The following is a 15,000-nucleotide window of genomic DNA, read 5'->3' as shown; positions in this document are numbered from 1 at the left end:
ATGTTGTTGGTTGAATACGGCTGTGCTCCAAGGGGTGAGTGCGGCTAAGGCGGTAAATCAAGTTCATGGTATTGCCAGTCTTGGCGGGGACGACATTGGTGTGACTGCGGTCAGACTTATAATATCATATAATATAATCAAAAAACTGCCATACTGGTGCGCTGACTTTTCCTCTTTTATTTACAATTTCCTCGCTCACTGCGGCTCATTTTCTGCTCATCAGTCGCCGGTTACTGAACAGGAATCCAGCACCAGCACGAGACAACGATATGCCGCAACCAAACTTGATACTGTTACATGATTGGCCTCTGTTTTCTTCCGACGAAGAATAAAAAATATCAAACGTTTTATCAAAACTGTTATTCAAACAATTTTTTATTGATATCGATCACGTGTCTATCGTGATACATATCGTTATCGTTTTATCGCCCAGCCCTACTGAGAAGTTTCCATTTACAGCGAGTACCTTCATATATCCAGTCTGCTTTCTGCTCTGATGGTGCTCCATTGTAGTGAAGGCAACGTCCTGCACGAGCTGCTGAAATGTCTCATTCCTCGCTACAAAATCAGTCTCACAGTTCACCTGAACACACACACACACAGTTCAGTACACACACGGTATATAGATGCAGTCCAATAATGTGTTAATAATCAGACTGAGAGCTCAAATAGCTCACATAAACTGCTGAGTCCAATCTAATGCTGTGTTAAGTACATTTTGAGTGATTTATATAATGTAGTGGAAGGTCAGTAAAAATGTCGCTGGCTCTATAGCAGCTGTATACAGTCATCACCATTAGACTGCAATCCGATTGCACTCACTATCAGAGTCAGGTAGTGAGTGTGTGTGTGTGTGTGTGTGTGTGTGAGTTGAGTGGTGCTCAGTCTCACCTCCACCATAACAGCTGCGTTCTCCTTCCTCAGTAGAGCAATCAGACCCTCTGAGGTTCTACGGTTCTCCAGTTTACTTGCTTTACTCCAGCCTTCCTTCTGAGCCTGATCATGGAGCCAGTGTTCTGCCTGAACTCCAACACACACACACTTATCATTATCATCATAATGGGATTCAGAACTCTGTGCACATTACACACACTCACAGCTCACCTGTGTGATGTCATTGTCGAACTTTTCCAGAGCTTTCTTACAGTTGATGAAGGTGTAGCCTGTAGTCTTGCGCAGTTTCACCAGCAGAGCTTTATCAGCGGAGAACATGGAGCGCCCCGTGTGTATACACTGCACACACGCCACACACCCCGCTAACCTCACCTGTACACACAGACCAACACAATGAGCATTTCACTATGATACTTGTGTTCTGTTCTGTAAAACACATCTGGTGATGCCACACATTATATGTTGAAAGACTTGTGTTTCTTTGTTTTTGCTTGTGTGATTGTGTGTGTGTGTGATGGTGTGTGATTGTGTGTGTGTGCATGTGTGTGTGTGTAGGTGTGTGATTGTGTGTGCGTGTGTGAAGGTGTGTGATTGTGTGTGTGTGTGTCAGTGTGTGTGTGAAGGTGTGATTGTGTGTGTGTGCGTGTGTGTGAAGGTGTGTGTGTGATGGTGTGTGATTGTGTGTGTGTGCATGTGTGTGTGTGTCAGTGTGTGTGAAGGTGTGTGATTGTGTGTGCGTGTGTGAAGGTGTGTGATTGTGTGTGTGTGTGTGTGTCAGTGTGTGTGTGAAGGTGTGATTGTGTGTGTGTGCGTGTGTGTGAAGGTGTGTGATTGTGTGTGCGTGTGTGTGAAGATGTGTGTGTGTGTGTGTGTGTGAGTGTGAAGGTGTGTGATTGTGTGTGCGTGTGTGTGAAGATGTGTGTGTGTGTGTGTGAGTGTGAAGGTGTGTGATTGTGTGTGCGTGTGTGTGAAGGTGTGTGTGTGTGTGTGTGTGTTTTGATTCTATTCCATATGTCCTCACATAGAGAAAGAACACAAAACAAAGAAGAACAAATAAAGAAATAAAGCATATTATATTGTTATAAATAATTCACTGTATTATTAATATTATATACATTAATGTACAGAAGCACTTTGTACAGTGATGATAATAAACATTCAGTACTGAAACAGTTTCACATATAATTGTGGAGCTGCAGGAAAATGTGTAGTTTTTATTATTAATTTTAAACAGACACACAGACACACACAGACAGACAGACAGACAGACAGACACACAGGCAGACAGACAGACAGGCAGACAGACAGACACAGAGACAGACAGGCAGACAGACAGACAGACAGGCAGACACACAGACAGACAGACACAGAGACAGACAGACAGACACACAGGCAGGCAGACAGACAGGCAGGCAGACAGGCAGACAGACACAGAGACAGGCAGACAGGCAGACAGACACACAGACAGACAGACAGACACAGAGACAGACAGACAGACACAGAGACAGACAGACAGGCAGACAGACAGACAGGCAGACAGACAGACAGGCAGACACACAGACAGACACAGAGACAGACACAGAGACAGACACAGAGACAGACAGACAGACACACAGGCAGGCAGACAGACAGACAGGCAGGCAGACAGACAGACAGACAGACACAGAGACAGACAGACAGGCAGACAGACACACAGACAGACACAGAGACAGACAGACAGACAGACAGGCAGACAGACAGACACAGAGACAGACAGACAGGCAGACAGACAGACAGACAGACAGACAGACACACAGACAGACAGGCAGGCAGACAGACAGGCAGACAGACACAGAGACAGACAGACAGACAGGCAAACAGACAGACAGACACACAGACAGGCAGACACACAGACAGACAGACAGACAGACAGACAGACAGGCAAACAGACAGACAGACACACAGACAGGCAGACACACAGACAGACAGACAGACAGACAGACAGACAGACACACAGGCAGGCAGACAGACAGGCAGGCAGACAGACAGACAGGCAGGCAGACAGACAGACAGAGACAGACAGACAGGCAGACAAACACACAGACAGACAGGCAGACAGGCAGACAGACAGACACAGAGACAGACAGACAGACAGACAGACAGACACAGAGACAGACACAAAGACACACAGACAGACACACACAGACACACACACACACAGACACACACACACAGACAGACAGACAGACAGACAGACAGACAGACACACACACACACACACACACACACACACACACAGATATAGACTTAAACATCATTCATCACATATGAATATTTCATTATAAACTGATCACTACATGAATAAATAATTACCATATAGATTAAGACCCGTGTAAATGTCACTGTAATGTAGATGTGAGATAAAGACTTTATTGTGTATTACAGATGTATTACAGTAGATCAGTGCACACGATATAGTGCACTAGCTTCACTAGGAGTGATAACATGAGCTGAGATCTCACTCTTACCTTAGACATGTGTGATCTGAGAGAGGACAACAGACTGGAAGCCGCCATGTTGCTGGGGAATGTCACTCCTGCACGCGCACTACGGAAACCACGTGTGTGTGTGTGTGTGTGCGTGTGTGTGTGTGCGTGTGTGTGCGTGCGTGCGTGTGTGTGTGTGTGTGAGGAACAGAGAGAGAGACACCTAGCGGGCAGGAGGACACGTGCTGCTTCTCCTTTCACCTGTAAGATGTGTTAATCTTTATATTATTCTTTATAATATAATAACCTTTTGTTCTATGTTTGTTCTGTAAAGCTGCTTTGAGACGATGTTAATTGTAAACAGCGTTATACAAATAAAGTATTTACATCATTTCCTGTCCAGTGTCACCCAGATGAGGATGAGGTTCTGAGTCTGGTTCCTCTCAAGGTTTCTCCCTCATATCATCACCGTCACCTCAGACTTGATCATTAGGGTTAAAAGTTAGAGATAAATAGTAACTTTATTTTAAATTAATATTTTTAAATTAATGTTAAACTTTTATTTTTCTTCTTATGTATTTATTTATTTATTTATTTATTTATTTATTTCCTGTTTCTATACTTCTTAAAAACTTGTGTTCAGTGAGGAAGTGAAGCTCGTGGTTTCAGCTTGTGTGTAGCACTGCAGCTTTTACTCTTTCCAAACAGGCCGGGGGGGGGTATGGGTGTGTGTGTCTGTGTGTGTGGGGGGGATGGGTGTGGGGGGAGGGGGTAATTTGGTGTATCCAGATTTTTTTTATATAATTAATGGATTTCATATTTTTTTCATGCCTGTATTCCTTTAGCACTGATCTAATCTAATCTAATCTAATCTATGATGCAGAGATGGGGGACTCGGATCATATGACCTGACTCGAGTCAGACTTAAGTCGCAAATTTGAGACTTGAGTCTTGCTTGTGACTTGCACATGTGTGACTTACTCCCACCTCTGCCACGATGAGCCACATGGACTGCAGAAAATGGAATTATGCAAAACTGCTGTTTGTGGACTACAGTTCAGTGTTTAACACCATAAATCCCTCCACGCTCACCTCTAGGTTGGAGGTCCTGGGACTCCGCTGTGTCAATGGATCTCCAACTTCCTGACAGACAGACCACAAGCTGTACAGGTGGGCAAACACGCATCATTCACCTTCACCCTCAGCACTGGAGCCCCACGGGGTTGTGTTCTGAGCCCCCTGCTGTACTCCGTTTATGTCTAAAATACTAGAAAAGGTTGTGTCTGTTCAACTGAGCTCCTTCTTACAGGAGAACAATATCCTCGAAGAGTTTCAGTCAGGTTTCAGGCCCCATCATAGCACAGAAACTGCACTTGTTAAAGTTACAAACGACTTGTTCTTAGCTTCGGACAAAGACTGTATGTCACTATTAGTTCTACTTGACCTTAGTGCTGCATTCGACACTATAGATCACAACATTCTCCTAGATCGCTTACAAAATTACACAGGTATTCATGGACAGGCTTTAAGTTGGTTTAGATCCTACCTGTCTGATCGATACCATTTTGTAGAATTAAATGGTGAATCCTCCAGCTTATTACCAGTTAATTATGGGGTCCCTCAAGGATCAGTTCTAGGACCTCTGCTCTTCTCGATATACATGCTTCCATTAGGGAACATTATTAGAAGACATGGGATTAGCTTCCATTGCTATGCCGACGACACACAGTTATACATCTCCTCAAAACCAGATGAAATAACTAAATTGTCGAAATTAACTCAATGCCTTAGAGAGATAAAAGACTGGATGAGCTGTAACTTTCTGTTGTTAAACTCTGATAAGACAGAAACACTACTTATAGGCCCAAAAACCAGTACACAGAAACTCTCACAATTTAAATTCCATTTAGAGGGATGTACTGTTACTAGTAGCTCGACAGTGAAAGACCTGGGTGTTATATTTGACAGTAACTTGTCTTTTGAAAATCACGTCGCCCAAACCACAAAAACAGCCTTCTTTCACCTTAGAAATATTGCCAAGCTGAGAAACATCCTGTCTGTATCTGATGCTGAGAAGCTAGTTCATGCTTTCATGACCTCTAGACTGGACTATTGTAATGCATTACTAGGTGGTTGTCCTGCATCTTTAATAAATAGGCTACAGTTAGTCCAAAATGCAGCGGCCAGAGTTCTCACTAGGACAAGAAAGTATGACCATATAACCCCAATTTTATCATCTCTACACTGGCTACCTGTTAAGTTTAGAATTGATTACAAACTGCTGCTACTTACGTACAAGGCTCTTAATGGTTTAGCTCCCATGTATCTAACTAGTCTTCTAACACGTTACAATCCTTCACGCTCTCTGAGATCACAAAACTCAGGACTCCTGGTAGTCCCCAGAATATCTAAGTCTACTAAAGGCGGAAGAGCGTTCTCTTATTTAGCTCCCAAACTTTGGAATAGTCTTCCTGATAGTGTTCGGGGCTCAGACACACTTTCACAGTTTAAATGTAGATTGAAAACTCATCTCTTTAGTCAGGCGTACACATAATACATCCCATAAATATTGTGCACTATCACACTAGACTTGCACATTCCTATGAACAGCAGATATGTTAATCCCTATGCACTGCTCTTCTCTTCTCTTTTTCTACCCATGCTGAGACACCCATGCTATGATCGTCTTCCGTGCGTTGAAATTTTTGGACCTCCACTGAGACAAGGTTGACTCTGTGAGAACCCTGAGACATCTACAGATCTACCAGCTCCAGTTGGACTCTGTGATACTTGTATATTTGTAACCACACCATCTAGTGTCACCCATATGAGGATGGGTTCCCCTTGAGTCTGGTTCCTCTCAAGGTTTCTTCCTTTACCAATCTAAGGGAGTTTTTCCTTGCCACTGTTGCCTGAGCCCTCAGACTTGCTCATTGGGGACAAATACACATACACACATACATACATACATACACACTGTGAACTGTATATATCTTGAATTTTTATTATATTAATTCTTTATACTTCTCCTTATGTTTATCTTTTGTTTTATGTTTATGTTCTGTAAAGCTGCTTTGTGACAATGTCCATTGTAAAAAGCGCTATACAAATAAACTTGAATTGAATTGAATTGAACTGTACTCACTGTACACATATGACTGTGTGGCCACTTACAACTCCACCACCATCATCAACGACGAGACATCCTACCTACAGGAGACAAAAACCTGGAGAGATGATACCAGGAGAACAATCTTCTCCTGAACGTCAGCAAGACTAAGGAGTTGATAGTGGACTTCAGCACAAAGCAGGAGCGGTCATACCGACCGTTAAACATCAACGGGACCCCAGTGGAGAGAGTGGACAGTTACCTAGGTGTTCACATCACACAGGACCTGTCTTGGTCCTGTCACATCAACACCCCGGTGAAGAAGGCCCGGCAGCATCTGTACCATCTGAGACGCTTAAGGGACTTCAGACTGCCCTCTCAGGTGCTAAAGACTTTCTACACCTGCACCATTGAGAGTATCCTGACGGGTAGCATCACTTCCTGGTTCAGGAACAGCACCATGCAGGACAGGCGAGCCCTCCAGAGAGTGGTGCGTTCAGCTGAACGTACCATCCACACCGAGCTCCCTGACCTGCAGGACATCTACAGCACGCAGTGCCGGACCAGAGCCAGGAAGACTGTAAAGGATCTCAGCATCCCAACAATGGGCTCTTTTCTTTGTGGTGTTCAGGGAAACACTTCGCTCCTTCAAAGCAAACACAGAGAGAACGAGGAGAAGCTTCTTCCTGCAGGCCATTCGGTGTTTAAACCAGGAAACACCCAGGATTTATTACTGGACCTCTCCCTACATCTACACTGTTTTTATGCACACCTTTTTGCACTGACACTTTAACTCTGGACTTGTACAGCACAGTGCCACTTTATACACTTTATACACTATTTACACACCAAACTGCACATGGACACTTTAAGGGCAATCTTTAAAAACCACACACATTTATGTATATGTATATTTATGTATATTTATGTATATGTATATACATTATTTCTCTAATTATATTTTCATATTCTATATAGTTTTTATATAGTTTATACTTTTTTTATTTATCTATCTCCTTTTGGTTTTGGTTTATTTTTTTATCCTAAATTGCATTCCTTTTTTTATTATTATATACCGGACTGTTGCATAAAGCATTTCACTGCATGTCTGTACCCTGTGTGTGTGTGTGTGTGTGTGTGTGTGTGTGTGTGTGTGTGTGTGTGTGTGTGACTAATAACATTTAATTTGAATTTGATTTGATTTGAGATGTAGTAAAGGTAAGAGCGTATATTCATATGGGTGGAGCTTGTGATTCTGTGGGTGGAGCTTTTATGGAGCTATAATATAAGTACAGGGCTGTTATAATATCTTGAGTTATTCTGTTCTTTTCAGAGACGTCGCATCCACAATGAGGAACTTTCTGCTTCTTCTTTTAACTTTTGACCTGATCGGTCTGGGACATGGCAGTAAGTCTCTCTCTCTCTCTATCTCTCTCTCTCTCTCTCTCTCTCTCTATCGCTCTATCTCTCTCTCTCTCTCTCTCTCTCTCTCTCTCTCTGTCTGTATCGCTCTATCTCTCTCTCTCTCTCTCTCTCTCTCTCTATCTCTCTCTATCTCTCTCTCTCTATCTCTCTCACACACACATATTTCACTACATATTACTGCTTATTACTATAGACATATTGTACATTAACACACACTGTACTGCAGTGTATATAAACATAAATCTGTGTTTTTCTCCTTATGAGGAACAAAAATTGTATTTTTCCAATAAGGGACATGTGCTGATTATAACAGAGTGAAAACATGTGTCTGGTTCCCACAAGATAAAAAAACGTACACACACACACACACACACACACACACGCACACACACACCCACACACACATGCGGACACATACACACACGCACACACACAAACACACACATGCACACACACGCACACACACGCACACACACAAGCACACACAAGCACACACACAGACAAACACACACACAAGTAGCAGTTATTTCAGGAGTAGCCATCAGGGGGCCATGTACTGAATGTTAGCCTGTAAAAGTAAGTTCACTAGTTAATGAAACATAACCATTAATTAACCATTACCTAGTGAACTATACTAATTTTATATTTATTATATTTGCTATTTTATATTTCTTATATTTGCTATTTTATATTTCTTAAACAGTCTGTATTTTTCTGTTGTGTTACAGTCTGTAGCTAACAGGTTAACTAGCGAGATCATATCATACAGACCAGTTGTTTCTACCACAGAGGTTTATGATGTTGTTCCTATAAGATTAAATATGACACTATTTACAGAGATGTTTATGATGTTTAGAAGGTCACATGTACACAGGAAGACTGTAGAATCATTCCCGAGTGTGTTTTCTGTCGCTGTGAAATCAAACTCTGCTCATGGTCAGAGATAAACAAATAAATGTTTTAAGGTTTATTATGGAGTCAGTTATCAGCACGGACTCCACGTTTCTTTATATTGGCTCAGAGTTTTAAGGTGAAGGTTTTAAGGTTTTTAATCCACCTGCAGAATTTCACACATTAAATAAACACCATCCAGGATCAGTGTCCAGAAGGGGAGGTGCTGCAGATGGTTCAGAGCTCCACCATTAACTTATTCAATTCCATTTATTTGTTTAGAGCTTTTTAATTCACATTTTCTCAAAGCAGCTTTACAGAAATATAGAAACAGGATAAAAATTATAAGGTTTAAAATAAAGTTACTATTTATCTCTAAAATTTACCCCAATGATCAAGTCTGAGGTGACGGTGGTGAGGAAAAACTCCCTGAGATGATATGAGGAAGAAACCCTAAGGGGAACCAGACTCAGAACCTCATCCTCATTTGGGTGACACTGGACAGGAAATGATGTCAATGTAAATGATGTCATTTCAGTTTGTGGTCCAGTGGAATTGTGTAACCAAGAGGTCCTGATGAACTAACAGGAGACATTTCTGACTTCACCACAGACTCAACACTTATTCTGTCCTGTTGAAGTCTTCAAATGTTCACTGATCTATCAGTTGTTAAACAAATATTAATCCTCATTGACTCTAAACTCCAAACGGTTCATTCCCTTTAACTTTATATTCCTTTTTTGACTAAAATTCAATTCTATTTCAATTTATTTTATTTGTATAGCGTTTATAACAATTTCCATTGTCTAAAAGCAGCTTTACAGAAATAAATAAATATATAATAAGAATAAAAAATAAGAGGAAAAAAATAAGGAGAAAAATAAATAAATGATTATATACATAAAAAGTTTAAAATTAATTTAAAAAATATTAACTTTTAATATTAACAGTTTATAATAGTGCAGCCGAGAGCTCCTGAGGAACTAATGGGTCATCGTAAACTCTGAGTTCACCACAGACCTGATTGCTGATAAACACCAGAACATACAGCTGACTGACACAACATTGGTTCAGAAGAAGACATGACGTCTCCTGGTGGCTTCATACACAACAATCCCATGAGACACTGACTGACCATGTAGATCAATCCCTGGCAGGGTGACAACCGGGTGACGAGACTCCAACCAGGGGTAGAACATCAGGATTGATGAAGTAGCTCCGTAAGAAGAGACGATCAGACTACGGAGAGAGAGAGAGAGAGAGAGAGAGAGAGAGAGAGAGAGAGAGAGAGAGAAAGGAGGAAATTGTTTGATTGTAATCAGGACATGGACAATGTACATTAAACTTAAGACTCCACAGTCTGCAAACCTGAGTGACTTGTGAGGGTGGTGTAAGAAATAAAAAAATGGTAGTGAAAATAAGACGATGATGTTGAAGAGCTTATTGAAGAACAAGAAGTTTATTCCAGCGTAGCAGTGACAAAATACATGAAGTACTTTGGGTTCATCTGAGTAAATAAGAACCCAGAGCAAATCCTGCTCAAGCATTTTATACTGTTTTCCTCTTTGTAGTTTAAATGAAGTTCCACTTTGAATGTGTATTGAGTGTAAGAGCTGAATGTCTCCCAAATGGCTGGACTACAACTTGTTGTCTAGCTGTTTGTCTTTAAATGTTAATCACGGTCACGTACACCTTGTCTTGGTATTATTACAGTTATCACCCAAATGGTCACTTTAAATGGTAATCGCGGTCACATAGACCCTTTGTTCGTGGCGATCCTTGATATCATGCTGCCGCTCCCATACTAACGATTGAATCAAGTTTATATGTTTAGAGTCCTATCTTGGAGTGGAATTTGCGTGCAGTTATCTGTAATTTCTTACAGTCCCCTCCTATGATGCTTTTGGCCCTGAAGCATCACATCACTTCCTTAATACAGATCACACTTCCCATTTTTGGGCAGGTGCCCAGTGTCGGTGAAGCCCTGCCTTAGGTTGTTCCCCTTCGGCCCTCAGAGAATCTCACCGTCATAGAAACTTCACCTCACGCACACTGGTTATAGCTCCATTCCATAAGGCAAAGTTATCACAGGTTTTCTCCTTAAAATTTAGTTCTATATAAAATATTACTTGGGTTTGGAGCAGAGACATTCAGAAACCATCACAGCCAACGGGAACGTCCCACATTGATCATTGAATTATCTGCAATCTGCCGTTTCAATATGGTACACATAACACATACAACATAACATAATGCACTGACAAAGAATGAGAGATGCATACACAAACAGCAGAAAGTTACATCCCAAATCAGATCAGAATAAGCAATAACCAAATCACCACCATGCATTTGTTTAGTTAAAACATTATCTTTTCACACAAGACCTTGTTGAGCTTTAACGATATGGTCATCCTTTCTTTGCATTATTCATTCATTCACTCACTCATCTTCTACCGCTTATCTGAACTACCTCGGGTCACGGGGAGCCTGTTCCTATCTCAGGTGTCATCAGGCATCAAGGCAGGATACACCCTGGACGGAATGCCAACCCATCACAGGGCACACACACACACACTCTCATTCACTCAAGTAATCACACACTACGGACAATTTTCCAGAGATGCCAATAAACCTACCATGCATGTCTTTGGACCGGGGGAGGAAACCGGAGTACCCGGAGGAAACCCCCGAGGCACGGGGAGAACATGCAAACTCCACACACACAAGGTGGAGGTGGGAATCGAACCCCCAACCCTGGAGGTGTGAGGTGAACGTGCTAACCACTAAGCCACCGTGACCCCCCCTCTTTGCATTATGACATTAGCATATTATCCAATTTTGGTAACTCAAAATCAAATTTTGGGTTTTTCTCCTCTGGATTCAGTGACAGTGTTTGTTGGGTGATATTTACATACTTGATAACATAATGAATTCCCCCCCCCCCTTTTTTTTTTTTTAAAAACATAGCACACAAAAAAATTACAAACACATACAACATAAACTCTCTGCCTAGTCTCTCCCAGTGAGCAGACCAAGGGCCCTCAGATTGGTAATTCTTTACCACAACGTCATCACTACTTTCAAATTTGTGATGGTGCTCATTCTGACCAGAATGCATTTTGTTTTTCTGACTGTGCCAAATTTGTTGGGTGACTTGGTGAAAAACAGGCAAGGAGTCACACAGATTCTTGAGCTCCTTTCTCAGTCTGTTTACTGTAGCCTGTAAGTAAGGCTAATTGTCCTCTTAAGGGAAAATTTGCATTCCCTTGAAATATGTCCCTCTTTGCCACATGAATAACTCACCAGGGGGTTATCAGGGTTACGAGGGGGTAGTCTTTCCTTTCTATCTCCAGTAGTGTACAGTAGGTCTCTTATTTCCAGGAAACCTGGCTGGCTCTTTTCTTATTGAGGTTTTTAACACCTACTGCTGACACAGGATAGGATCTCTTTGTGTTAGCATTGTTGTTGAAAAACTGTGTCATTTTAGCAATGATGTCATTATAATCAGAGAGATGGGTTACAAACATCGACACAGCAGAACGGGTGAGTGAATCACATTTGTTAATCAAAGCAGATTTAAAACTGACATCATTCGGTGTGATGTCAGGATTGCCACTTTTTAAAGTTTTAAATGTCTCCAATAATCGCTCTGAAAATGCCACGAGGTGCTCCGATTTCCTCATGTGCACATCAGATATTTTAACCCAGTTAACTGACATTACACCTAGGACTTCGAGCAGCGCCTGTTTCCTCTCTAACTTATTGGCAGTTCTAGTTTTGACTTTCTGATTTAACGCTCCAGACAAAGTGTCAGGCAAACACACAGTTAACAACACACACGCATCATCATCTGTAAATCTGTAAATGTCAACATATAGCTCGAAAACTTTTAGAAAATCTAATGGATCTTGTTTGGCAGGATCAAATTTACCAATACTTTTAATCACAGCTTCTAGCTCATTGGGTTTAAACCCTCTGACCATAGTAGTCACTGGTTCCGTCAGAGTATTGACTGCTGACTGACTGAGAATATCTTTCTGAGTTCCCATCACTGTCTAACATTTCAGGAACCTGATTACTCCACATACCACATACAGATGTCTTACTGATGCTAGTTTCAGTTGTGTTTTATCAGGAATTGACAAGCAGACTTTGCTTCCTCTAAATCTTTGAACAATGTTTCCACAGATGAACTAAGCATGCTGTTGTTAGTTTTAAGGCGTGCAATCTCATTCTGCATCCTAATCTTTTCTTCTTTCCAGAGTATTTCACTAATCTGGTAATCTCTTTTAGAGATAATCCCATCATCTAGTCTAGATTGCAGTTGCTCGTTTTCAGCCTTTAATGCATTTAAAGTCTTTCTAGTGACTTTGTACGATGCAAGAACTGCTTGCAGTGCATTGGCAATCTGTCCTTTTTGGTTTTGGGCATTTTGGGAAACATTTTCAAACTTAGAAATAGCCCTCATACTCATACGGTTTATCAACAATGTTCTCTATTCCATCAAACATTCCCTGAGAACCGTGTTTAGCGATGTACTTAACAATCAGCTGTTCCATTTTTACAAACTCACAGCTTTCCTTAAATCTCAGTCTTTAACCTTTACACAGTTTCTGTGACTACAGGCTGTCTAGTTAACTGTTAGTCTATTTATTCACAGCTCCAGTACTCTGGACGCACTTTGGCTTTTAAACTCAAAAGTCTCCCTGCTTCGGACACAGACACACTCCGTCTGGCCTCAAGTTCAACTACTGTAACACTCACAAACAGTCACAAGCAATAACACTCACAAACTCACAAACTGTTTAAAATGTAACACAGTCACAGTACGTCAGACAAAACCACAGTATGTCGGGTTTCTTCGCGTTAAAACCTAACCGTTTACTTAACCACAGCACATGGACTTAAAACATAAGTTTAAAACACTGTTACAGTCTGTCAGATAACACCACACTACCTCGGGTTATTGCTTTAAACTCTACAGAGCTGCGGTGCGTCAGGCTCTTTACACTATCACTGTTTCACTTACTTTAGAAACACTTTTAGCTATAATCCAACTGCCACACTGCGTCGGGCTGATTCAGTTACTTTAGAATCTTAACAGAATTATAACAAACACACAAGTTTCAGTTACTTTAGAAACAACGATTCACACACAACTCTGTCACCACACTGCGTCGGGTTAATTCAGTTCTGTTAGAATCCTAAACAGAAATGTACAGAATAGGTTTAACAATAATAACTCCTCCTGCTTATGATCAGTAAACTCTACTCTATGTTCTATTCTACACTAAAACATTGCTAGGTTTTTAAACGAGAGGGTTCCCTGAATCCAAAACAGCGTAAAAGAAGAAAAAAATGTCTGGACTACAACTTGTTGTCTAGCCGGATGTCTTTAAATGTTAATCATGGTCACGTACACCTTGTCTTGTTATTGTTACAATTGTTATCAACCAAATGGTCACTTTAAATGGTAATCACGGTTACGTAGACCCTTTGTTCATGGCGATCCTTGATGTCCTGCTGCCGCTCCCATACTAACGATTGAGTGGAATTGGAGTGGAGTGGAATTTGGGTGCAGTTATCTGTAATCATATTTCTTATCTTAGCAATATTTCTGAGATGAATGAAGGCGACCCTTGTGATATTATCTTACATGAGCTTCAAATGAGAGACCGGTATCAATAATCACACCGAGGTCTTTTACTGCTGCACATGATGTAATTGAAAGACCATCCAGAGTTACTCTGTAATCAGAAAGCTTGCTTCTGTCTCTCTGTGGTCCTGGTACAAGAACTTCTGTGTGTCAGAGTTAAACAGGAGGAAGTTAGTAAGAGTCTACTGTCTAATGTCCTTCACACAATCTTCAGTTTTATTAAACTGGTGACTCACATCTGACTGAGCTGAAACATACAGCTGTGTGTCATCAGTGTAACAGTGGAAGTCAATACCATGTTTACGAATAATTGCACCAAGGGGTAACATATAGGGAGAAAAGCAATGGGCCTAAAACAGACCCTTGTGGAACACAGAACATTACCTTAGTTAGTTTAGAGCAGTCACTATTTAGATCTACAAACTGATATCGATCTCTCAAATAAGACCTGATCCAGGAGAGAGCTGTCGCTTTAACACCAACAACATGTTCTAGTCTATCAAGTAGTATAGAATGGTCAACGGTATCAAAAGCTGCACTAAGATCAAGTAATACTAGTA

The 15,000-nt window shown here is 41.2% G+C and overlaps 2 protein-coding genes across 2 annotated transcripts in view; one reads left to right on the top strand and one right to left on the bottom strand.

Moving 5' to 3' along the window:
• Nucleotides 1–3,532, bottom strand: part of tsfm (Ts translation elongation factor, mitochondrial) — a 6,313-nt gene extending 2,781 nt beyond the window's left edge. Inside the window, exons 1-4 of the mRNA XM_060867323.1 lie at nt 3,402–3,532; nt 1,105–1,266; nt 892–1,020; nt 467–583 (exon numbers count right to left, since the gene is read on the bottom strand). Of these exons, the coding sequence (XP_060723306.1) occupies nt 467–583; nt 892–1,020; nt 1,105–1,266; nt 3,402–3,449 (456 nt within the window). The 5' untranslated portion in view covers nt 3,450–3,532. The remainder of the gene's footprint in view (nt 1–466; nt 584–891; nt 1,021–1,104; nt 1,267–3,401) is intronic.
• A 4,203-nt stretch (nt 3,533–7,735) lies between these two features.
• endou (endonuclease, polyU-specific) overlaps nt 7,736–15,000 on the top strand; it is an 11,923-nt gene continuing 4,658 nt past the window's right edge. The window contains exon 1 of the mRNA XM_060867324.1: nt 7,736–7,875. Coding sequence (XP_060723307.1) covers nt 7,818–7,875 — 58 coding nt within the window. The 5' untranslated portion in view covers nt 7,736–7,817. The remainder of the gene's footprint in view (nt 7,876–15,000) is intronic.

The sequence above is a fragment of the Tachysurus vachellii genome, chromosome 4 (genome assembly GCF_030014155.1).
Source record: "Tachysurus vachellii isolate PV-2020 chromosome 4, HZAU_Pvac_v1, whole genome shotgun sequence".
In the NCBI taxonomy this organism is placed as follows: domain Eukaryota; kingdom Metazoa; phylum Chordata; class Actinopteri; order Siluriformes; family Bagridae; genus Tachysurus; species Tachysurus vachellii.
Note: the sequence above shows the minus strand (reverse complement) of the source record. Positions and strands in the feature narration are given on the sequence as shown.